The sequence below is a fragment of the Oncorhynchus clarkii genome, chromosome 18 (assembly GCF_045791955.1).
Source record: "Oncorhynchus clarkii lewisi isolate Uvic-CL-2024 chromosome 18, UVic_Ocla_1.0, whole genome shotgun sequence".
NCBI lineage: Eukaryota > Metazoa > Chordata > Actinopteri > Salmoniformes > Salmonidae > Oncorhynchus > Oncorhynchus clarkii.
The window spans coordinates 18,575,352-18,602,356 of NC_092164.1; the positions used below are offsets into that span (position 1 = coordinate 18,575,352).

A 27,005-nucleotide genomic window follows, 5' to 3' on the forward strand; every position below is an offset into this window, starting at 1 on the left:
CTAAGCTGTCAATTATATGCATATTCTAGCATCTTGTCCTGACAAACTATCCCGTTAACTACGGGAACGTTTTTTTTCTCCAAAAATGAAAATACTGCCCCCTAGTCACAATATGTACAATATGTTACAAATTTGCAAAACATAATATACGTTATGAAATCTAGCTAGGTGGCTAGGTGGATACCATTAGCTAAGCTAGGGGTTAAGGTTACGTTTAGGAGTTAGTTTAAAGGGTTAAGGTAAGGGTTAGGGGAAGGGTTAGCTAACATTCTAAGTAGTTACAAAGTAGCTAAAAGGTAGTAAGCAGTTGAAAAGTTGCTAACTAGCTAACATTGTCCATGATGAGATTTCAACTTGCAACCTTTGGGTTGCTAGACATTTGTGTTATACACCCACCCATCTGTCTTATGTAATCATGAGAAACCTAACATACCATATTAGATGGAGTGTCTCGGATTTAAGTACAGAATAATACGAAACGCTCTAAGACCAGGTTTACAACCTGTTATGTCGGCCTTGCGCATCTGCAGTGGAAGGTGACCAAGCTACAGCAGTGTTTGTCATACCATGAGATATCCTGAAAATCTTCTCACGAAAACGTCCGTAGAGTCCGAACGGTTTGGCCTACAAACTATTATGACCCCTCTTTGGAAAGACACTCGGACTCATCTCATCTACCGGTTCCACTCTATGGAAAGGGCAGACTTTCCCTAACATGATGGTGTTCTCTGTTTTACTCTACGATCCCCACAAGTTTCATGGGACTCGTCTGAAGGTAACCCATAGAAACGAATGGAAGTACGGAGAACACTTTAACCCCAACAAAAATAAGGGGTTAAATATGTGTCCAAAAAAACAGAAACATTTCCTGAGCTTCCTTAGATCTTCTACATATATGACAGACACTTCAAAACCGTATTCCTTATGATTTTTGTTGGATTGTCTTTTTAGTCATTTATGAGTATGTTATTCAATGCGTTTCTATATGCTACAATAGTAAAGGGCAAATTCAATATTTTATCAAATCATTTTTTAATATATTTTTTTAAACTTAAAGGGGTCATAAAATTCCAAATGTAATACCCAAAAGATCTATGTTATAACCATTTAAAACAATTCCTTATGTTAGCTTAGTTAAGAGATTAAGAGATGCTTATATTTGTAACATGTGCTTAAATGTCTCATGGGAAATTGAATTTTCATTGTCATAGGTTTTCTTGATTGTTATACTTGATCTCATTTATCTCATACATTAATGCAATATAATCAAACTATTTAGGTTTATTGCCATATTTCAATTATAATATGTCATACAAAATGTTCAGCATAAAATATGATAATAAAGTACACTATATATGCAAAGTATGTGGACACCCCTTCAAATGAGTGGATTCTGCTATTTCAGCCACACCCGTGACTGACAGGTGTATAAAATCAGGCACACAGCTATGCAATCTATGCAATCTCCACAGACAAAGACTGGCAGTGGAATGGCCTTACTGAATAGATCAATGTGGCACCGTCATAGGATGCCACCTTTCCAACAAGGAGGTTTGACAAATTTCTGCCCTGCTAGAGTTGCCCCGGTCAACTGCAAGTGCTGTTATTGTGAAGATGAAATATATAGGAGCAACAAAGGCTCAGCTGCGAAATGATAGGCCTCTCAAGCTCACAAAACGGGACCGGAAGCACGTAGCGCGTTAAAATGGTCTGTCCTCGGTTGCAACAATCACTACTGAGTTCCAAACTGCCTCTGGAAGCAGCGTCAGCACAATAACTGTTCGCCAGAAGCTTCATGAAATGGGTTTCCATGGTCGAGCAGCCGCACACAAGCCTGAGATCACCATGCGCAATGCCAAGCGTTGACTGGAGTGGTGTAAAGCTTGCCGCCATTGGACTCCGGCGCAGTGGAAACACGTTCCCTGGAGTGATAAATTAAGCATCACCATCTGGCAGTCCGACAGATGATTCTGGGTTTGGCGGATGTCAGGAGAATGCTACCTGCCCGAATGAATGGTCCGGGGCTGCTTTTCATGCTTTTGGCTAAGCCCCTCAGTTCCAGTGAAGGGAAACCTTCATGCTACAGCATACAATGACATTCTAGACAATGCTGTACTACCAACTATATGGTAAAAGTTTGTGCAAGGCCCTGTCCTGTTTCAGCATGACAATGCCCCTGTGCACAAAGTGAGGTCCATACAGAAATGGTTTGTTGATATCGGTGTGGAAGAACTTGACCGGCCTGCCCAGAGCCCTGACCTCAACCCCATCAAACTCCTTTGGGAGGAATTGGAACGCCGACTGCGAGCCAGGCCTAATCGCCCAACATCAGTGCCCGACCTCACTAATGCTCGTGGCTGAATGGAAGCAAGTCCCCGCAGCAATGTTCCAACATCTAGTGGAAAGTCTTCCCAGAAGAATGGAGGCTGTTATAGCAGCAAACGGGGCACCAACTCCATATTAATGCCCATGATTTTGGAATGAGATGTTCTTGAAGCAGGTGTCCACATATTTTTGGTCATGTAGTGTAGAGGTCGATCGATTAATCTGCATATTTAGTTAAAATAAATTAATGTTAGTAGGCAATATTAACTAGTGAAATTGTTTCACTTCTCTTGCTTTCATTGCACAAAGAGTCAGGGTATATGCAACAATTTGGGCTGCCTGGCTCGATGCAAACTAATTTGCCAGTACTGTACATAATTATGACATAAATTTGAAGGAACTGTTCTGTATTTCACTGAAAGAATAAAAGTTTTGTTTTTGAAATGATAGTTTCTGGATTTGACCATATTAATGACTGAAGGCTTGTATTTCTGTGTGTTTATTATATTATAATTAAGTATACGATTTGATATTTGATAGAGCAGTCTGACTGAGCGGTGGTAGGCAATAGCAGCCTCGTAAGCATTCATTCAAACTGCACTTTCCTGCGTTTGCCAGCAGCTCTTCGCAATGCTTGAAGCACAGCGCTGTTAATGACTTCAAGCCTATCAACTCCTGAGATTAGGCTGGCAATACTATAGTGCCTATAAGAACATCCAATAGTCAAAGGTATATGAAATACAAGTGGTATAGAGAGAAATAGTCGTCGGTCATAATGTCTATAATAACTTGCGGCTGAACTTGAAAGGGGTTCCTTCGTTAGTTTACCGTTCATGTCTTCCATAGAGAATGTCTTGATCTACTTCAAATAAGGTCTGTTTCGTGCTTAAACCGCCTCAGCGTTTTGATACTCGTGTAAATCTCACTAGGATAAGGTAACGTTTGCAACATATTTTCATAAAGCCACTCTACAATTTAAAAAAAAAATCTTCGCTTATATTTAGCCAATATTGATCAGAGTTACTTTGTCCTATGGATATCTACACAGTTATCAAATTGTCAAGGTGGTGTAAGCCGACACGAAACACAGACCTTATTTGAAGTCAATATAAAAATATCAGATGGAATAAATGAATGAAGGAACCGCTTTTCAGATTTTGCTGGAAGGTGTAATGGGGATTATGACTCACACTTTGGTAGTCAATTTGTACCATGGCCATTATTAAAATAGGATTTCCTGCATATAGAAATAACAGTTTTTGTTCTCAACATTCATCACAGGTAACTTCAACTCTATTTTCATTATTCAAACAGTTGAGAGTATTTGTGTCTCCTAAGCAGACTCTTCAGTATCCTTGTCACTGTGTATGTGTATGTGTGTGTGTGTGTATGTGTGTGCATGTGTGCACAATTATATACATTTTACAGATGGCAGAGCACCAGTGTGGGACTATTACATGGAATTGGCACCAGGGAAATCAAGGTGTCTTGTTTGTGGTAAAGATGTAAGCATGGGGTCAGCAACGGCTAAATAAAAAAATACCACTAACCTGTGGAATCACGATTAGAACACCCATCCAAAAGCCCATAAGGAAGCAATGATGAAAAAAGCAAACACAAATTCTTCACAAGGAAAATGTGATACAGACAGTTCACAGAAATCGCAGGCTACAATCATACAACTTTTTAATAAACAAGCAAAATGGCTGATGTTGGTTTTCAGCGGCTGATTACTCTTGCTGAACCCAGGATCAAAGATGAAAAATTATTTTGATCAGAAATGCTAGAAATGCTACACATGAAAGAGTTGTGATGAAAGTGAAGAATCTTGTGGCACCAGTCAACACTCCACACATGGCATTCACAACTGACTGCTGGTCAGGCACTACAGAGTCCTTAATAAGCCTTACTGGACATTTCATTGACAATATCTGGACAAGAAAGCAGGTTGTGCTGAATGTCAAGACTATGATTGGATCACACATTAGAGAGATGTTTTTGACTATGTTGGAATACTGGGAAATCCAAACAGAACGTGTAGTGCTGGTCCTCAGGGACAGGGGGCAAACATGGTGAAAGGTATGAGGCTGGCAGAGCTTCCAGACTTCAGCTGCAGTGCACACACCCTACAGCTTGTAATCAATGATGGCCTATCCAGTCAGAGAGCTGTGCTAGACATTATTGCCATGTTGAAGAGCTGTGCAACTCATTTTGACTACTCTGTACTGGCCAAACAGAGGCTGAGGGCCATTCAGGAAGAGCTTGGCCTTCCCAAACACAGCATCATGTAAGCAGTTCAAACTCTCTGGATCTCAACACTACACATGTTGCAGAGGATGTTTGAACAGAGGCGTGCACTGAAAGTGTATGCAGGTGAATTTGGACACATCAGCAGTTAGTCTGCTGCACAGTGGGACATTGTCTCTAACCTTATAGTTTCACCTATGGAGGAGGTGACACTGGAGATGAACCACTCCAACTCTACAGCCGCATGCATCATCCCCAGTGTGTCGGTGCTGAAGCTGATGCTGCAGCAGGAGGGTTCTTCTACTCAAGGCATCAAAACTTTACGGAGACCCTGTTGGACAGTCTGACAAGGAGGTTCTCCAAGGCTGAGGAGACAAAGTGCCTGGTGCTGGCAACCGTCCTGGATCTATATTACAAGAGCTATGCACTCACACCTGCCTGCTGCCATTCCTGAGCAGGCTCTGTACTGGTGGTGCCCCGATCCCGCAACTGAATCAACTTTAGAAGACGGTCCTGCACTTAATGGACTTTCTTGGGCACCCTGAAGCCTTCTTCACAACAATTGAACCGCTCTCCTTGAAGTTCTTGATGATCCGATAAATGGTTGATTTAGGTGCAATCTTACTGGCAGCAATATCCTTGTCTGTGAAGCCCTTTTTGTGCAAAGCAATGATGACGGCACGTGTTTCCTTGCATGTAACCATGGTTGACAGAGGAAGAACAATGATTCCAAGCACCACCCTCCTTTTGAAGCTTCCAGTCTGTTATTCGAACTCAATCAGCATGACAGAGTGATCTCCAGCCTTGTCCTCGTCAACACTCACACCTGTGTTAACAAGAGAATCAAAGACATGATGTCAGCTGGTCCTTTTGTGGCAGGGCTGAAATGCAATGGAAATGTTTTTGGGGGATTCAGTTCATTTGCATGGCAAAGAGGGACTTTGCAATTCATCTGATCACTCTTCATAACATTCTGGAGTATATGCAAATTGCCATCATACAAACTGAGGCAGCAGACTTTGTGAAAATTAATATTTGTGTCATTCTCAAAATATTTTGTAACGGCCGTCGTCGGTGGAAGAAGGTGAGGACCAAGGTGCAGCGTGGTAAGTGTTCATGATTATTAATATAATCAAAACGGAACACTAAACAAAAGAACGACTAGGAAGAACGAATAAACGAAACAGTCCTGTCTAGTGATGACACACAAAACAGAAAATAAACACCCACGAAACACAGGTGGAAAAAGGCTACCTAAGTATGATTCTCAATCAGAGACAACTAACGACACCTGCCTCTGATTGAGAACCATACCAGTCCAAACTCAAAAACCAACATAGAAAAACAAACATAGACTGCCCACCCCAACTCACGCCCTGACCATACTAAAACAAAGACAAAACAAAGGAACTAAAGTCAGAACGTGACACATTTGGCCAAGACTGTATATATATATCGGCCGATTAATCGGTATCGGTAGCCGCATTGAAAAATCATAATCGGTCGACTTCTAATGTAGTGTATAGTCTTTTACGGACAGAATGATCTAAGTTCTGTAGACTTGATCCTTTGCCAAAACATTTTTTTAAATCGAGCTGTTTAGGCGTGCAAGGGTGAATTGAAATTGAAATGGGTGAATTGAATTGAAATGATAAATCTTGGATTAGTTACCAGTATCTTTGATGGAGCTAGATTGTATTATTTGAACCTTTAAAAAAACATTGTTTGAGTGACTTGTGTATTGTGGTGATGTGATTTTATGTTTTGACAGCAGATTTGGCAAATTTTCTAAGACACCATGTTGTCCATTGAGTACAGATGTTCACAGTTGTTATTCATTGAACAGAGATCGCACACACACTGACTCCTATTCCACACAGCCCATCATGTCTGGGGGGATTTTGTTAGGCTCTGGGCGGATCCTGCTGAAAGCCAGGAGGCTTGGTGTCTCCTAGTGGTAGTACTCAGAGTCCACATACACTTTGATGTAGGCTGCACACGCCTTCCTTGATGCCGGAGATGGGCAGTGGGGCCTCTCTGGCTACTGCCCCAGGGGTGGCAGACAGGTCCTTATCACAGGCGGCTTGTAACACCTTGATTGGGGAGGATGGGCTCAATGTAATGGCTGGAACAGAATAAATGGAATGGTACACTCTTAGAAAAAAATGGTTCCAAAAGGGTTCTTCAGCTGTCCCCATAGGAGAAACCTTTTTGGTTCCAGGTAGAAACCTTTTTGGTTTCAGGTAGAACCCTTTTGGTTCCATGTAGAACCCTCTGTGGAAAGGGCTCTACCTGGAACCAAAAGGGTTTTACCTTGAACTAAAACTAGTTCTTCAAAGGCTTCTACTATGGGGACAGCCGAAGAACCCTTTTAGGTTCTAGAATGCACCTTTTTTCTAAGAGTGTATCAAACACATAAACACGTTGTTTCCATGTGTTTGATAGCATTCCATTCTCTCCATTCTAGCCTTTATTATGAGCTGTCCTCCTCTAACCAGCCTCCTGTGGTCCTTATGTCCTTCTCTCTCCACTTATTCAAAAGTCTTTCCCCTCTGTGGATGAAATAAAGTCTATGAAATATGAATGAGAAATAGAACAATAAATAAAAGGGGAAAGTCACACAAAGTATCCATATCAGTTCAGTTTCACTATAAAGTTTCACCGTCATACAATTATTCAGAAGTCCAATTTTGGTCTGTTTGCTCATTAACTTTTTCTCACTTCCTCATTTCTTTTGTTAAATCATCCCCCAGGACACCCTTCTTTATGTTTCTATTCCTTCATTTTTATTCCTTTAGTCCCATTCAAAATCGTAATTTCCTCTAACCCTAACCCCAAAACCAAAACTTAACCTCTTACCCTGGCTCCTAACCATAACCCTAAACCTAATTCTAAACTTAACACTAATTCTAACCTTAACCCTCCACACACACACACACACACACACACACACACACACACACACACACACACACACACACACACACACACACACACACACACACACACACACACACACACACACACACACACACACTTCATATGAGACAGATTATACATTTTATAGTTTATGAAGTAAGAATGAGAAATGGAGGTTAGAGGCGGCTTCTGGTAAAGAAATGAACATGAAATTCTCTGGAATGTAAAAAGTGTCAGTGTTAGTACCCGTTTGATGTTTGGATCAGAATGTTCTTAGTTCTAGGAAATAAATATCTCTGGTCTCGGAAAGTTCCGGTATATGGTCAGCATCAGTATTTTATTCGGTCCAACTGTGAGAGAGAGCAAACAGCCTGACTTCCCCCCCGACTCTCTCTCTCTCGCTTCTTCTTTTCTGCCCCTTGTTTTCTGCCACTTAGTCAACTGTGTGTCAGGTCAACCCAGTCTGTTTAGTTTTCACTTGTGTTGTAGCTGTTTGTGAGAAATCAATCTAGACAAATACCAAGATACATTTTGAACAAAGTTTAGTGAAGTAAAATGCCAGGGAAGTGCTCTTTTGGGCAGGGTGGTAGAACCGGGACTCAGGTGATTACAGTCCTATGCTGCACTGGTGCTCACTGTGACTGTCTTCCTCTGACAATTGTGAGTAAAAATGATTACTATGTAGTCTGGCTGTTTTTAATTGTCTTTTGCTGGTGTATCTCTTCAAAGATATACAAATGTGTGTTTTATTCTTATTCAGACAATGTTATTACCCTTATCTACTCATTTCTAATTTGATAGTGGTCTTTACCTTTTTTCCTTTCTACTCTAGTTTGTCTTTTTCAGTAAAGAAAACCTTTTGTGAGTTATGTTGATATATTGGATGACCTATAAATAATAATCTGTCAGTTATTTTGAGGACCACAATACCAACAGCTACCAGTGTTATTGCAACTTCATTGAATTGTTCAATTATTTTACATTTCCAGCCCCCAAAGGATGTAAGTTAGTTAATGGATTCGTCTTTGTTTTTCTCTCTAGATCTGAAGTAGATGTCAAGCTCCTCACAATGACACTCAAGATAACCATGCCTGGAGAACAAAGTGGTTCTCCATTCTCTCAGCTGAGACTCTTTCTTTGTTTCCTGATGTATTGCTGGGTTCTTGCTGATCCAGTATGTGGGTACTTCCTGAAAAACTGCACAATCCGGGGTAATCTCAGTGACCCCTCTAACATGAAAGTACTCTGTGAAAAGAGGAACCTAGAAGTCGTACCAAAAGACATTCCACGGAAAGTAAGCGTTTTAGATGTGGCCATGAATAACATTTCCAAAATTGGAAAGTTGGATTTTAAAGGCCTATCAAACCTCAAAATTCTAAACATGTCAAGAAACCAGATCTCTCAATTGGACAATGGGTCTCTCAGACACCTAGAGGCTCTTCAGGAGCTGGGTCTGGCTCATAACAGACTCACAACCTTGTCAGACCATTTGTTTCAGGGCCTAGCCAACCTCTCCCTGCTACATCTGGACAACAACCTCATTGCAACCATCAGCTCCTCATCATTTCAGCCTCTCTCCAGTTTGAAGACAGTGAATTTAACCAAGAACATCCTTTATAATATGAAGGAAGTTCAGCCCATCGTACAATTACCACACTTACAGGAGTTGTACATTGGGAGCAACAGATTCACCTCTTTCCAGTCACAGGAAATATCAAACACTTCTATAGAGCTGAGGCTGTTGGATTTATCCCGGAATCCATTGGGAATCTTCAGGATCACGGCAGATGTTCTTCCTTACCTTGAGGTGTTAGACATCGCCTACTGTGGCCAACTTGGACGCATGGAATGGGATGTGCTGAACAGGTATTTTCTGAGCAACGTCAAACGTCTCAACTTGAGTGGCATTGAGATGTCTTTCGAAAGGATGGGTATGGTACTGCAGACTGTCAACTCCTCATTAGTCCATCTGAGATTGAATGACCTTGTCAAAGGCTCAAGGCTCAAGGTCAAGGCTCTCACTGATATTGCCTGCCATATACCTAAACTCAGCGTGCTCCGACTCGAATATAACAACATAGGTAATCTCTCTGAGGAATTTCTCCAGTCATGTAAACACATGACAGAAGTGGACATATCAAATACTGGTCTTACTCAGCTGTCTGAATTTTCATTCAGATCAATAAAGCAAATAAGTGCTTTGAAACTGGGCCACAACAGGCTTTCTTCCGTACCAAAGGCCACAAGAAATCTACCTACACTGAAGACCCTGGATCTCAGCTTCAATATCATCAATAAACTAGGCTGCTCAGATTTCTCCAATCTTACAGGACTCACACAACTCTTTCTTTTCCATAATCAAATCCCCAACCTTCCAGGATGTGTTTTCCAGGATATGAAAGAATTAAGGATCCTTAAACTGGGATCAAACAAAATCCTGACCTTGAATGAAGCCTTCATGAATGGTTTGCACAAACTTGAGACTTTGAATTTGGCAGGCAATAAACTGAGCTCTATAAGAAAAGGAGAGTTTAAAAGCTTAACATCACTCAAGACTTTACTTTTATATGACAATCAGATTGCCAGTATGGAAGATGGAGCCTTTGAGGGATTGGTCAACCTTACAGAACTTAACCTGGGCTCAAATAAGATCACTCAAATAGACATAAGAAACACTGTGCTCATGGGGCTTCCAAGCTTAAAATCTCTTGATATATCCTGTAATTACATCACATATGTAAATGATGGTAAATTAGACCCTCCACCCTTCTCTCATCTGACATCTCTGGAGAACCTGCAGATCCATAGTCAGCGTCACAAGGGACTGTGTCATCTACCTATCAACTTCCTTGAAGGTCTGAAATCTTTATTGGCATTCAAGGCAGGGAATCTCAATATTAAGGACCTGCACCCAAACACATTTATTCACACACCACGGTTGTGGTACCTTGATGTCAGTAAGAATGAGTTCACAGCCCTCATGCCAAAGCTGTTTCACCCAACCCCAAGGCTCAACAGAATGTACCTGTCCAAAGCCCAACTTCAGTCCTTAGATTTCCTCATAGGAGCAAACCTCAGTAGAGTCACTTTCTTGCAGGTGAGCAAGAACGACATAACAGTAGTCAATGAGACAGTGTTGCAATCTCTCCCTGCCTTGACATACCTGGACATGCAAGATAATCCTTTCACCTGTGGCTGCAGTGATGCTTGGTTTGTCCAGTGGATGGAGAGCGACAACCAAACACAAGTTGTTGGTGCAGGAGAATTTACCTGCAACTATCCTGCCGATCTAAAGGACACCAAGCTGTTGGATGTTGAGCTTCAGTTCTGTACAGTGGACTTAGGACTTTACTGCTACATCTCTACCACTTGTCTGGTCCTCCTCACCCTGGTAGCATCCTTTGCCTACCACTTCCTGAAATGGCAGGTCATTTACGGCTATTACCTCTTCCTGGCTTTCCTCTATGACACCAAGCAAAGGAATAAACGCTTGTCTCATGGCTGTCAGTACGATGCCTTCATTTCCTACAACGCCCACGATGAGCCCTGGGTCCTGAGGGAGCTTCTGCCAGAGCTGGAGGGAGAGCAGGGCTGGAAGCTGTGTCTCCACCACCGGGACTTCCAGCCAGGCAAACCCATCATAGACAACATTATGGACGGCATCTACGGAAGCCGCAAGACCATCTGTGTCATCAGCCACCGCTACCTGGAGAGTGAGTGGTGCTCCCGGGAGATCCAGGTTGCCAGCTTCCGGCTCTTTGATGAGCAGAAGGACGTCCTGATTCTGGTGTTCCTGGAGGAGATCCCTACCCACCAGCTGTCACCCTACCACCGGATGAGGAAGCTAGTGAAGAGACGCTCATACCTGAGCTGGCCCAGAGCTGGGGAGCAAACCGGGGTCTTCTGGCAGCAACTACGGTTGGCTTTAGAGAGCAAGGATGGCTCTGCTGAGGAAAATCCCATCCTCTCTGGGGTGGAGGCTCTGTGATAGTGAAACCTTGATTTGAAACAACCATCACGCTCTGAACCTTTTCTGTATATTTACATGAGAATATTGAAGATGCACTCTCAAACTTTTGTCTAATTTCAGCCAGTAGTTTTGAAAGTGGTGCTCACGAGCCAGAAGTGGTCCTCGTTTTCTGTGTAACACGTCATCTATAGTGTTTTAAACTCATTTGTATGATATGACATGTTACGAATCTAATGAATCATAATAGTATGTTATGATTTTGCTGTGCCCTGCATCCTGGAGTGCATCTTAAGAAATCGTTAATAGTACTGACGCACCAATGCATCAATCAAAGTAATATAATAAAAAAATCCTGGTCTCAGAGCATTTCGTATTATTCTGTACATTTATCTGAAAGACCACATTAAGTATGATATGTTATGTTTTGTATGGTATATATTAAGGTATTAACCTCTAATGACTCCCCATCCCGCATGAGGGAGCGTAATCATCGCCTGACACTAATTAGCATAACGCAACGGACATAAATACTCCTAGAAAATATTCCTATTCATGATAATCACAAATGAAATATATTGAGATACAGTTTAGCCTTTTGTTAATCACCCTGTCATCTCAGATTTTCAAAATATGCTTTACAGCCAAAGCTAGGCAATTATTTTTGTAAGTTTATCGATAGCCTAGCATAGCATTTTGTCCAGCTAGCAGCAGGTAACTTGGTCACGGAAATCAGAAAAGCAATCAAATTAAATCGTTTACCTTTGATGAGCTTCAGATGTTTTCACTCAGGAGACTCCCAGTTAGATAGCAAATGTTCCTTTTTTCCAAAAATATTATTTTTGTAGGTGAAATAGCTCCGTTTGTTCTTCACATTTGGCTGAGAAATCGCCCGGAAATTGCAGTCACGAAAACGGCGAAAAATATTCCACATTAGCTCCATAATATCGACAGAAAAATGGCAAACGTTGTTTATAATCAATCCTCAAAGTGTTTTTCAAATATCTATCGTTTTTCAGTAGGACCAATTGGAGTAATGGCTACCTCTGTATTTTACGAGAGAATTTCTCTGGGAGCATCAGGTGACCACTTGCGCAATGTAGCCGCTTACGGGTATTCGTCAACATAAATGCGTAAAACTACGTCACAATGCTGTAGACACCTTCGGGAATATGGAGAAAGAGTAATCTGGTTGATAGCCCATTCACTGCTCATTAGGGACAGATAGGAACGCAGCGCTTTCAAAACATGAGGCACTTCCGGATTGGATTTTTCTCAGGCTTTCTATCCTAAGCTGTCAATTATATGCATATTCTAGCATCTTGTCCTGACAAAATATCCCGTTGACTACGGGAACGTTTTTTTTCTCCAAAAATGAAAATACTGCCCCCTAGTCACAATATGTACAATATGTTACAAATTTGCAAAACATAATATATGTTATGAAATCTAGCTAGGTGGCTAGGTGGATACCATTAGCTAAGCTAGGGGTTAAGGTTAAGTTTAGGAGTTAGTTTAAAGGGTTAAGGTAAGGGTTAGGGGAAGGGTTAGCTAACATTCTAAGTAGTTACAAAGTAGCTAAAAGGTAGTAAGCAGTTGAAAAGTTGCTAACTAGCTAGCATTGTCCATGATGAGATTTCAACTTGCAACCTTTTGGTTGCTAGACATTTGTGTTATACACCCACCCATCTGTCTTATGTAATCATGAGAAACGTAACATACCATATTAGATGGAGTGTCTCGGATTTAAGTACAGAATAATACGAAACGCTCTAAGACCAGGTTTGCAACCTGTTGTGTCGGCCTTGCGCATCTGCAGTGGAAGGTGACCAAGCTACCAAGCTTGTCATACCATGAGATATCCTGAAAATCTTCTCACGAAAACGTCCGTAGAGTCCGAACGGTTTGGCCTACAAACTATTATGACCCCTCTTTGGAAAGACACTCGGACTCATCTCATCTACCGGTTCCACTCTATGGAAAGGGCAGACTTTCCCTAACATGATGGTGTTCTCTGTTTTACTCTACGATCCCCACAAGTTTCATGGGACTCGTCTGAAGGTAACCCATAGAAACGAATGGAAGTACGGAGAACACTTTAACCCCAACAAAAATAAGGGGTTAAATATGTGTCCAAAAAAACAGAAACATTTCCTGAGCTTCCTTAGATCTTCTACATATATGACAGACACTTCAAAACCTTATTCCTTAGGATTTTTGTTGGATTGTCTTTTTAGTAATTTATGAGTATGTTATTCAATGCGTTTCTATATGCTACAATAGTAAAGGGCAAATTCAATATTTTATCAAATCATTTTTTAACATATTTTTTTGAAACTTAAAGGGGTCATAAAATTCCAAATGTAATACCCAAAAGATCTATGTTATAACCATTTAAAACAATTCCTTATGTTAGCTTAGTTAAGAGATTAAGAGATGCTTATATTTGTAACATGTGCTTAAATGTGTAATGGGAAATTGAATAAGTGATACTTTTTTTTCATTGTCATAGATTTTCTTGATTTTTACATTTGATCTCATTTATCTCAGAAATTAATGCAAACTATAATCAAACTATTTCAGTTTATTGGCATATTTTAATTATAATATGTCATACAAAATGTTCAGCATAAAATATGATAAGAAAATACACTATATATGCAAAGTATGTGGACACCCCTTCAAATGAGTGGATTCTCCTATTTCAGCCACACCCGTGACTGACAGGTGTATAAAATTGAGCACACAGCTATGCAATCTATGCAATCTCCACAGACAAAGACTGGCAGTGGAATGGCCTTACTGAATATATCAGTGACTTTCAATGTGGCATAGGATGCCACCTTTCCAACAAGGAAGTGTGACAAATTTCTGCCCTGCTAGAGCTGCCCCAGTCAACTGCAAGTGCTGTTATTGTGAAGATGAAATATATAGGAGCAACAAAGGCTCAGCGGCGAAATGATAGGCCGCTCAAGCTCACAAAACGGGACCGGTGAGTGCTGAAGCACGTAGCTCGTTAAAATGGTCTGTCCTCGGTTGCAACATTCACTACTGAGTTCCAAACTGCCTCTGGAAGCAACGTCAGCACAATAACTGTTCATCAGAAGCTTCATGAAATGGGTTTCCATGGGCGAGCAGCTGCACACAAGCCTGAGATCACCATGCGCAATGCCAAGCGTTGACTGGAGTGGTGTAAAGCTTGCCGCCATTGGACTCCGGCGCAGTGGAAACGCGTTCCCTGGAGTGATAAATTAAGCATCACCATCTGGCAGTCCGACAGATGATTCTGGGTTTGGCGGATGTCAGGAGAATGCTACCTGCCCGAATGAATGGTCCGGGGCTGCTTTTCATGCTTTTGGCTAAGCCCCTCAGTTCCAGTTAAGGGAAACCTTCATGCTACAGCATACAATGACATTCTAGACGATGCTGTACTATCAACTATATGGTAAAAGTTTGGTCAAGGCCTTGTCCTGTTTCAGCATGACAATGCCCCCATGCACAAAGCGAGGTCCATACAGAAATGGTTTGTTGATATCGGTGTGGAAGAACTTGACCGGCCTGCCCAGAGCCCTGACCTCAACCCCATCAAACTCCTTTGGGAGAAATTGGAACGCTGACTGCGAGCCAGGCCTAATCGCCCAACATCAGTGCCCGACCTCACTAATGCTCGTGGCTGAATGGAAGCAAGTCCCCGCAGCAATGTTCCAACATCTAGTGGAAAGTCTTCCCAGAAGAATGGAGGCTGTTACAGCAGCAAACGGGGCACCAACTCCATATTAATGCCCATGATTTTGGAATGAGATGTTCTTGAAGCAGGTGTCCACATATTTTTGGTCATGTAGTGTAGAGGTCGATCAATTAATCTGCATATTTAGTTAAAATAAATTAATGTTAGTAGGCAATATTAACTAGTGAAATTGTTTCACTTCTCTTGCTTTCATTGCACAAAGAGTCAGGGTATATGCAACAATTTGGGCTGCCTGGCTCGATGCAAACTAATTTGCCAGAACTCTACATAATTATGACATAAATTTGAAGGAACTGTTCCGTATTTCACTGAAAGAATAAAAGTTTTGTTTTTGAAATGATAGTTTCTGGATTTGACCATATTAATGACTGAAGGCTTGTATTTCTGTGTGTTTATTATATTATAATTAAGTATACGATTTGATATTTGATAGAGCAGTCTGACTGAGCGGTGGTAGGCAATAGCAGCCTCGTAAGCATTCATTCAAACTGCACTTTCCTGCGTTTGCCAGCAGCTCTTCGCAATGCTTGAAGCACAGCGCTGTTAATGACTTCAAGCCTATCAACTCCTGAGATTAGGCTGGCAATACTATAGTGCCTATAAGAACATCCAATAGTCAAAGGTATATGAAATACAAATGGTATAGAGAGAAATAGTCGACGCGTTATAATTCCTGTAATAACTTGCGGCTGAACTTGAAAGGGGTTCCTTCGTTATTTTACCGTTCATGTCTTCCATAGAGAATGTCTTGATCTACTTCAAATAAGGTCTGTTTAGTGCTTAAACCGCCTCAGCGTTTTGATACTCGTGTAAATCTCACTAGGATAAGGTAACGTTTGTCAAAATATTTTCATAAAGCCACTCTACAATTGTTTTTAAATCTTCGCTTATATTTAGTCAATATTGATTAGAGTTACTTTGTCCTATGGATATCTACACAGTTATCAAATTGTCAAGGTGGTGTAAGCCGACACGAAACCCAGACCTTATTTGAAGTCAATATAAAAATATCAGATGGAATAAATGAATGAAGGAATCACTTTTCAGATTTTACTGGAAGGTATAATGGGGATTATGACTCACACTTTGGTAGTCAATTTGTACCATGGCCATTATTAAAATAGGATTTCCTGCATAAAGAAATGACAGTTTTTGTTTTCAACATTCATCACAGGTAACTTAAACTCTATTTTCATTATTCAAACAGTTGAGAGTATTTGTGTCTCCTAAGCAGACTCTTCAGTATCCTTGTCACTGTGTATGTGTGTGTGTGTGTGTGTGTGTGTGTGTGTGTGTGTGTATGTGTGTGCGTGTGTGTACAATTATATACATTTTACAGATGGCAGAGCACCAGTGTGGGACTATTACATTGAATTTGCACCAGGGGAAGCAAGGTGTCTTATTTGTGATAAAGATGTAAGCACGGGGTCAGCAAATCAAATCAAAATCAAATCAAATGTATTTGTCACATACACATGGTTAGCAGATGTTAATGCGAGTGTAGCGAAATTCTTGTGCTTCTAGTTCCGACAATGCAGTAATAACCAACGAGTAATCTAACCTATCAATTCCAAAACTACTACCTTATACACAAGTGTAAAGGGATAAAGAATATGTATATAAAGATATATGAATGAGTGATGGTACAGAACGGCATAGGCAAGATGCAGTAGATGGTATCGAGTACAGTATATACATATGAGATGAGTAATGTAGGGTATGTAAACAAAGTGGCATAGTTTAAAGTGGCTAGTGGTACATGTATTACATAAAAATGCAGTAGATGATATAGAGTACAGTATATACATATACATTTGAGATGAGAAATGTAGGGTATGTAAACATTATATTAAGTAGCATTGTTTAAAGTGGCTAGTGATATATTTTACATCAATTTCCATCTATTCCCATTATTAAAGTGGCTGGAGTTGAGTCAGTGTGTTGGCAGCAGCCACTCAATGTTAGTGGTGGCTGTTTAACAGTCTGATGGCCTTGAGATAGAAGCTGTTTTTCAGTCACTCGGTCCCTGCTTTGATGCACCTGTACTGACCTCGCCTTCTGGATGATAGCGAGGTAAACAGGCAGTGGCTCGGGTGGTTGTTGTCCTTGATGATCTTTATGGCCTTCCTGTGACATCGGGTGGTGTAGGTGTCCTGGAGGGCAGGTAGTTTGCCCCCGGTGATGCGTTGTGCAGACCTCACTACCCTCTGGAGAGCCTTACGGTTGTGGGCGGAGCAGTTGCCAAACCAGGCGGTGATACAGCCCGACAGGATGCTCTCGAATGTGCATCTGTAGAAGTTTGTGAGTGCTTTTGGTGACAAGCCAAATTTCTTCAGCCTCCTGAGGTTGAAGAGGCGTTGCTGTGCCTTCTTCATGACGCTGTCTGTGTGGGTGGACCAATTCAGTTTGTCCGTGATGTCTGCGCCGAGGAACTTAAAACTTACTACCCTCTCCACTACTGTCCCATCGATGTGGATAGCAGGGTGCTCCCTCTGTTGCTTCCTGAAGTCCACAATCATCTCCTTTGTTTTGTTGACGTTGAGTGTGAGGTTATTTTCCTGACACCACACTCCGAGGGCCCTCACCTCCTCCCTGTAGGCCGTCTCGTCATTGTTGGTAATCAAGCCTACCACTGTAGTGTCGTCCGCAAACTTGATGATTGAGTTGGAGGCGTGCATGGCCACGCAGTCATGGGTGAACAGGGAGTACAGGAGAGGGCTCAGAATGCACCCTTGTGGGGCCCCAGTGTTGAGGATCAGCAGGGTGGATATCTTGTTATACCTACCCTCACCACCTGGGAGGGGCCCGTCAGGAAGTCCAGTACCCAGCTGCACAGGGCGGGGTCGAGACCCAGGGTCTCGAGCTTGATGATGAGTTTGGAGGGTACTATGGTGTTAAATGCTGAGCTGTAGTCGATGAACAGCATTCTCACATAGGTATTCCTCTTGTCCAGATGGGTTAAGGCAGTGTGCAGTGTGGTTGAGATTGCATCGTCTGTGGACCTATTTGGGCGGTAAGCAAATTGGAGTGGGTCTAGGGTGTCAGGTAGGGTGGAAGTGATGTGGTCCTTGACTAGTCTCTCAAAGCACTTCATAATGACGGAAGTGAGTGCTACGGGCGGTAGTCGTTTAGCTCAGTTACCTTAGCTTTCTTGGGAACATGGACAATGGTGGCCCTCTTGAAGCATGTGTTAACAGCAGACTGGGATAAGGATTGATTGAATATGTCCGTAAACACACCAGCCAGCTGGTCTGCGCATGCTCTGAGGACGCGGCTGGGGATGCCGTCTGGGCCTGCAGCCCTGCGAGGGTTAACACGTTTAAATGTTTTACGCACCTCGGCTGCAGTGAAGGATAGTCCGCAGGTTTTGGTTGCAGGCCTTGTCAGTGGCACTGTATTGTCCTCAAAGCGGGCAAAAAAGTTATTTAGTCTGCCTGGGAGCAAGACATCCTGGTCCGTGACGGGGCTGGTTTTCTTTTTGTAATCCGTGATTGACTGTAGACCCTGCCACATACCTCTTGTATCTGAGCCGTTGAATTGTGACTCTACTTTGTTTCTAAACTGACGCTTAGCTTGTTTGATTGCCTTGCGGAGGCAATAGCTACACTGTTTGTATTCGGTCATGTTTCCGGTCACCTTTTCCTGGTTAAAAGCAGTTGTTCGCGATTTCAGTTTTTCACAAATGCTGCCATCAATCCACGGTTTCTGGTTTTGGGAATGTTTTAATCGTTGCTATGGGAACGACATCATCAATGCACTTTTTAATGAACTCGCTCACCGAATCAGCTTATTCGTCAATGTTGTTGTTGGAAGCAATGCGGAACATATCCCAGTCCACGTGACCGAAGCAGTCTTGAAGCGTGGAATCAGATAGGTCGGACCAGCGTTGAACAGACCTGAGCGCGGGAGCTTCTTGTTTTAGTTTCTGTCTGTAAGCAGGGAGCAACAAAGTCGTGGTCAGCTTTTCCAAAAGGAGGCCAGGGGAGGGCCTTATATGCGTTGCGGAAGTTAGAATAGCAATGATGCAAGGATTTACCAGCCCTGGTTGCGCAATCGATATGCTGATACAATTTACAACTTGTTTTCAGATTAGCCTTGTTAAAATCCCCAGCTACAATGAATGCAGCCTCAGGATATGTGGTTTCCAGTTTGCAAAGAATCAAATAAAGTTTGTTCAGGGCCATATATACGGCTGTGATTATAATCGAAGAGAATTCCCTTGGTAGATAATGTGGTCGACATTTGATTGTGAGGAATTCTAAGTCAGGTGAACAGAAGGACTTGAGTTCCTGTATGTTGTTGTGATCACACCACGTCTCGTTAATCATAAGGCATACGCCCCCGCCCCTCTTCTTACCAGAAAGATGTTTGTTTCTGTCGGCGCGATGCGTGAAGAAACCAGCTGGCTGCACCGATTTCGTTAGCGTCTCTCGAGTGAGCCATGTTTCCGTGAAGCAAAGAATGTTACAGTCTCTGATGTCCCTCTGGAATGCTACCCTTGCTCGGATTTCATCAACCTTGTTGTCAAGAGACTGAACATTGGCGAGTAGTATGCTAGGGAGTGGTGCGCGATGTGCCCGTCTCCGGAGCCTGACCAGAAGACCGCTTCGTTTGCCTCTTTTACGATGTCGTTGTTTTGGGTCGCAGGCTGGGATCCATTCCGTTGTCCTGGGTGGAAGACAGGATCCGCTTCGGGAAAGTCATATTCCTGGTCGTACTGATGGTGAGTTGACGTTGCTCTTATATTCAGTAGTTCTTCCCGACTGTATGTAATGAAACCTAAGATTACCTGGGGTACCAATGTAAGAAATAACACAACAAAAAAAAGTGGATAGTTTCCTAGGAACGCGAAGTGAGGCGGCCATCTCTGTCGGCGCCGGGAACGGCTAAATCAAAAAATATCACTAACCTGTGGAATCACCATAAGAACACCCATCCAAAAGTCCAATGATGAAAAAAGCTAACGCAAATTCTTTACAAGGAAAATGTGATACAGACAATTCACAGACATCGCAGGCTACAATCATACAACTTTTTAATAAACAAGCAAAATGGCAGGACAAAGACCCAAGGGCCAAGAAGATGGATAAAACAATTATTGAGATGATTGCCACTGACAACCAGCCATTCACAGTGGTGTCTGATGTTGGTTTTCAGCGGCTGATTACTCTTGCTGAACCCAGGATCAAAGATGAAAAATTATTTTGATCAGAAATGCTAGATAAAACACATGAAAGAGTTGTGATGAAAGTGAAGAATCTTGTGGCACCAGTGAACACTCCACACATGGCATTCACAACTGCCTGCTGGTCAGGCACTACAGAGTCCCTAATGAGCCTTACTAGACATTTCATTGACAATATCTGGACAAGAAAGCAGGTTGTGCTGAATGTCAAGACTATGATTGGATCACACACAGGAAACTACATAAGAGAGATGTTTTTGACTATGTTGGAATACTGGGAAATCCACACAGAATGTGTAGTGCTGGTCCTCAGGGACAGTGGGGCAAACATGGTGAAAGGTATGAGACTGGCAGAGCTTCCAGACTTCAGCTGCAGTGCACACACCCTACAGCTTGTAATCAATGATGGCCTATCCAGTCAGAGAGCTGTGCTAGACATTATTGCCATGTTGAAGAGCTGTGCAACTCATTTTGACTACTCTGTACTGGCCAAACAGAGGGGGAGGGCCATTCAGGAAGAGCTTGGCCTTCCCAAACACAGCATCATGTAAGCAGTTCAAACTCTCTGGATCTCAACACTACACATGTTGCAGAGGATGTTTGAACAGAGGCGTGCACTGAAAGTGTATGCAGGTGAATACGGACACATCAGCAGTTAGTCTGCTGCACAGTGGGACATTGTCTCTAACCTAATTGAGACTATGGCACCTATGGAGGAGGTGACACTGGAGATGAGCCACTCCAACTCTACTGCCGCATGCATCATCCCCAGTGTGTCGGTGCTGAAGCTGATGCTGCAGCAGGAGGGTTCTTCTACTCAAGGCATCAAACTTTACGGAGACCCTGTTGGACAGTCTGACAAGGAGGTTCTCCAAGGCTGAGGAGACAAAGTGCCTGGTGCTGGCAACCGCCCTGGATCTACATTACAAGAGCTATGCACTCACACCTGCCTGCTGCCATTCCTGAGCAGGCTCTGTACTGGTGGTGCCCCGATCCCGCAACTGAATCAACTTTAGAAGATGGTCCTGCACTTAATGGACTTTCTTGGGCACCCTGAAGCCTTCTTCACAACAATTGAACCGCTCTCCTTGAAGTTCTTGATGATCCGATAAATGGTTGATTTAGGTGCAATCTTACTGGCAGCAATATCCTTGTCTGTGAAGCCCTTTTTGTGCAAAGCAATGATGACGGCACGTGTTTCCTTGCATGTAACCATGGTTGACAGAGGAAGAACAATGATTCCAAGCACCACCCTCCTTTTGAAGCTTCCAGTCTGTTATTCAAACTCAATCAGCATGACAGAGTGATCTCCAGCCTTGTCCTCGTCAACACTCACACCTGTGTTAACGAGAGAATCACTGACATGATGTCAGCTGGTCCTTTTTTGGCAGGGCTGAAATGCAATGGAAATGTTTTTGGGGGATTCAGTTCATTTGCATGGCAAAGAGGGACTTTGCAATTCATCTGATCACTCTTCATAACATTCTGGAGTATATGCAAATTGCCATCATACAAACTGAGGCAGCAGACTTTGTGAAAATTAATATTTGTCATTCTCAAAATATTTTGTAACGGCCGTCGTCGGTGGAAGAAGGTGAGGACCAAGGTGCAGCGTGGTAAGTGTTCATGATTATTAATATAATCAAAACGGAACACTAAACAAAAGAACGACTAGGAAGAACAAATAAACGAAACAGTCCTGTCTAGTGATGACACACAAAACAGAAAATAAACACCCACGAAACACAGGTGGAAAAAGGCTACCTAAGTATGATTCTCAATCAGAGACAACTAACGACACCTGCCTCTGATTGAGAACCATACCAGGCCAAACTCAAAAACCAACATAGAAAAACAAACAAAGACTGCCCACCCCAACTCACGCCCTGACCATACTAAAACAAAGACAAAACAAAGGAACTAAAGTCAGAACGTGACACATTTGGCCAAGACTGTATATATATATATATTACGGCCGATTAATCGGTATCGGTATCCGCATTGAAAAATCATAATCGGTCGACTTCTAATGTAGTGTATAGTCTGTTACGGACAGAATGATCTAAGTTCTGTAGACTTGATCCTTTGCCAAAGTTTTTTTTTAAATCGAGCTGTTTAGGAGTGCAAGGGTGAATTGAGTTATTGAACATTCCCACTTCAGAGTAGACTTTCCCTAAAGGATATATGCAAATACATGCTATAACAAGCCAATAGGATCTCACAAGCATGTGCTGGGCTCTGGCCACCTCCTTGCTTGTTCTGCTCTCATTGGAAACAATACCGACGATAAATCTTGGATTAGTTAAATCAAATCAAATCAAATTTTATTTATCACATACACATGGTTAGCAGATGTTAATGCGAGTGTAGCGAAATGCTTGTATCTTTGATGGAGCTAGATTGTATTATTTGAACCTTTAAAAAAACATTGACTTGTGTATTGTGGTGAGGTGATTTTATGTTTTGACAGCAGATTTGGCAAATGTTCTAATAAGACACCATGTTGTCCATTGAGTACAGATGTTCACAGTTGTTATTCATTGAACAGAGATCGCACACACACTGACTCCTATTCCACACAGCCCATCATGTCTGGGGGGATTTTGTTAGGCTCTGGGCGGATCCTGCTGAAAGCCAGGAGGCTTGGTGTCTCCTAGTGGTAGTACTCAGAGTCCACATACACTTTGATGTAGGCTGCACACGCCTTCCTTGATGCCGGAGATGGGCAGTGGGGCCTCTCTGGCTACTGCCCAAGGGGTGGCAGACAGGTCCTTATCACAGGCGGCTTGTAACACCTTGATTGGGGAGGATGGGCTCAATGTAATGGCTGGAACAGAATAAATGGAATGGTACACTCTTAGAATTTTTTTTTCCAAAAGGGTTCTTCAGCTGTCCCCATAGGAGAAACCTTTTAGGTTCCAGGTAGAAACCTTTTTGGTTTCAGGTAGAACCATTTTGGTTCCATGTAGAACCCTCTGTGGAAAGGGCTCTACCTGGAACCAAAAGGGTTTTACCTTGAACTAAAACTAGTTCTTCAAAGGCTTCTACTATGGGGACAGCCGAAGAACCCTTTTAGGTTCTAGAATGCACCTTTTTTCTAAGAGTGTATCAAACACATAAACACGTTGTTTCCATGTGTTTGATAGCATTCCATTTTCTCCTTTCTAGCCATTATTATGAGCTGTCCTCCTCTAACCAGCCTCCTGTGGTCCTTATGTCCTTCTCTCTCCACTTATTCAATGGTCTTTCCTCTCACCTGTGGATGAAATAAAGTCTATGAAATATGAATGAGAAATAGAATAACAAATACAATTGAAAGACACACAAAGTATCCATATCAGTTCAGTTTCACTATAAAGTTTCACCGTCATACAATTATTCAGAAGTCCAATTTTGGTCTGTTTGCTCATGAACTTTTTCTCACTTCCTCATTTATTTTGTTAAATCATCCCCCAGGACACCCTTCTTTATGTTTCTATTCCTTCATTTTTATTCCTTTAGTACCATTCAAAATCCTAATTTCCTCTAACCCTAACCTTGACCCCAAAACCAAAACTTAACCCTAATCCTAAACCTAACCCTGGCTCCTAACCCTAACCCTAAAACAAACCCTTGCCCTAACCCTAACCTTAACCCCAAAACCAAAACTTAACCTTAACCCTAACCCTAAAACTAACCCGAGCTTCTAACCATAACCCTTATCCTAATTCTAACACTAAGACTAATTCTAACCTTAACCCTCCACACGCACGTGCGCACACACACCTTGATATGAGAGAGACGTCATTCTCCCTTTCATTCCATTTTATTTCCTCTCACCTGTGGATGAAATATAGTCTATGAAGTATGAATGAGAAATAGAACAATAACAAGGGGAAAGTCAGTGCACAAAGGGAAACAGTATCTATATTAGTTATATTACACCATAAAGAACATACAAGCAAGGTAGATCTACTGTTGTATCACAATGTGGTATCAGTTCCGGCTCACAAATAAGGACTATGTCTGCTATGATGTCTGTGAAAACTTCATTCATACCTGCTTTGTAAATCACTGAACACTTTCCCATGAAGGTCTTGTCTTCACAGATGATTTAACCATGCATGCCATTGTTGTTATTATGTACATAGTGCTATTTCTATTGTTTTTATCACCCTTTCCATTATTTTATTTTACTAGCTCTGCATGTTGGAGGTTGAAGCCGAAGATTTTCACTCTACCCTGCAATCACACCTGCAACCCTGTTCTAGTGACTATTAAACAATCTGATCTGAATCTGAATGAAATGACTCTCTCCCTGACTCAATAATCTTCCATGAAAATGCACTGAATTCTATCCTGAGACTTACACATTATGGACAGTCTTATAACTGTCATCTCTATGGGACTGGGTTTCAATTTCATCAGTTGGTTTTGTTAGGTGATTCATTGGTAGCCTAAACACCTATCATCTTGAAAGTTCTATGCTGCATTATAATTGCATTCTGAGATTTCTTTACGAACACATTCCTTTGTATACTTTGTCATCTACTGGACACAAACTGTTATTACACAAAGTAGACAGAAGTGTCTCTGAGAAATCTGGTTAGTCATCTTCCTTGACCAAGGAAATGAGAGAGACATTCAGCAGTGGGGAACCGCGAGGGCTTTCTATGCCTTCAGAAAAAGCCTAAGGATTTACAATTGTATTGATATATTTTAAACAAAATTCTGTTTACATTTCTATTTAATATTTACAATAATTTGTATGACCTTCTGAATTCATCTCTTCAGTTTGTGTAGGAAAGAGAAAGGTTTATACTGAAGAGAGAAAAATATCCAATCAGGATTTTCTTTGGTGGTCTCTGGGTAGAAATATCTAGCTAGCTCAGCCAGCAAATGTCTCAGTTCTCAGGAAGTGCCCTTATATGTCCAGCGTCAGTATTTTATTCGGTCCAATTGTGAGATGGATCAGACAAGTCCAATTTCGGTTTGTTTTCTCTACAACCTTCTTCTCACTTATGTTAACTCACTCATCATTCTTTCTGAGAATGACACCTTTACTACCATCTTACCACACACACACACACACACACACACACACACACACACACACACACACACACACACACACACACACACACACACACACACACACACACACACACACACACACACACCTCACCTCATCTCACCTGTGGATGAAATTTAGTCTATGAAGTATGAATGAGAAATACAGTATCCATGTTAGTTCTATTACATCATAAAGTACATACAAGCAAGGTAGATCTACTATTCTTTTCCAATTCTGGGATGTTTGCTGAATAACTTTTACCTTATGTTACACTGAACATCAATATAAATGCAACATGCAACAATTTCAAAGATTTGACTGGGTTACAGTTCAAATAAGGAAATAAATCAATTGAAATAAATTAATTAGGCCCTAACCTATGGATTTCACATGACTGGGAATACAGCTATGTACAGTGCCTTGCGAAAGTATTCGGCCCCCTTGAACTTTGCGACCCTTTGCCACATTTCAGGCTTCAAACATAAAGATATAAAACTGTATTTTTTTGTGAAGAATCAACAACAAGTGGGACACAATCATGAAGTGGAACGACATTTATTGGATATTTCAAACTTTTTTAACAAATCAAAAACTGAAAAATTGGGCGTGCAAAATTATTCAGCCCCTTTACTTTCAGTGCAGCAAACTCTCTCCAGAAGTTCAGTGAGGATCTCTGAATGATCCAATGTTGACCTAAATGACTAATGATGATAAATACAATCCACCTGTGTGTAATCAAGTCTCCGTATAAATGCACCTGCACTGTGATAGTCTCAGAGGTCCGTCAAAAGCACAGAGAGCATCATGAAGAACAAGGAACACGCCAGGCAGGTCCGAGATACTGTTGTGAAGAAGTTTAAAGCCGGATTTGGATACAAAAAGATTTCCCAAGCTTTAAACATCCCAAGGAGCACTGTGCAAGCGATAATATTGAAATGGAAGGAGTATCAGACCACTGCAAATCTACCAAGACCTGGCCGTCCCTCTAAACTTTCAGCTCATACAAGGAGAAGACTGATCAGAGATGCAGCCAAGAGGCCCATGATCACTCTGGATGAACTGCAGAGATCTACAGCTGAGGTGGGAGACTCTGTCCATAGGACAACAATCAGTCGTATATTGCACAAATCTGGCCTTTATGGAAGAGTGGCAAGAAGAAAGCCATTTCTTAAAGATATCCATAAAAAGTGTCGTTTAAAGTTTGCCACAAGCCACCTGGGAGACACACCAAACATGTGGAAGAAGGTGCTCTGGTCAGATGAAACCAAAATTGAACTTTTTGGCAACAATGCAAAACGTTATGTTTGGCGTAAAAGCAACACAGCTCATCACCCTGAACACACTATCCCCACTGTCAAACATGGTGGTGGCAGCATCATGGTTTGGGCCTGCTTTTCTTCAGCAGGGACAGGGAAGATGGTTAAAATTGATGGGAAGATGGATGGAGACAAATACAGGACCATTCTGGAAGAAAACCTGATGGAGTCTGCAAAAGACCTGAGACTGGGACGGAGATTTGTCTTCCAACAAGACAATGATCCAAAACATAAAGCAAAATCTA

At 41.9% G+C, this 27,005-nt stretch overlaps 1 protein-coding gene and 1 pseudogene across 1 annotated transcript in view; both read left to right on the plus strand.

The window, feature by feature from the left end:
• The first annotated feature begins 4,027 nt into the window (after positions 1–4,027).
• Positions 4,028–5,026, plus strand: LOC139372262 (zinc finger BED domain-containing protein 4-like; annotated as a pseudogene).
• A 2,917-nt stretch (positions 5,027–7,943) lies between these two features.
• Positions 7,944–27,005, plus strand: part of LOC139372263 (uncharacterized) — a 30,897-nt gene continuing 11,835 nt past the window's right edge. Inside the window, 5 exon segments of the mRNA XM_071112023.1 lie at positions 7,944–8,151; positions 8,533–11,461; positions 11,463–11,481; positions 11,582–11,634; positions 21,108–21,267. Of these exon segments, the coding sequence (XP_070968124.1) occupies positions 8,561–11,461; positions 11,463–11,481; positions 11,582–11,634; positions 21,108–21,267 (3,133 nt within the window). The 5' untranslated portion in view covers positions 7,944–8,151; positions 8,533–8,560.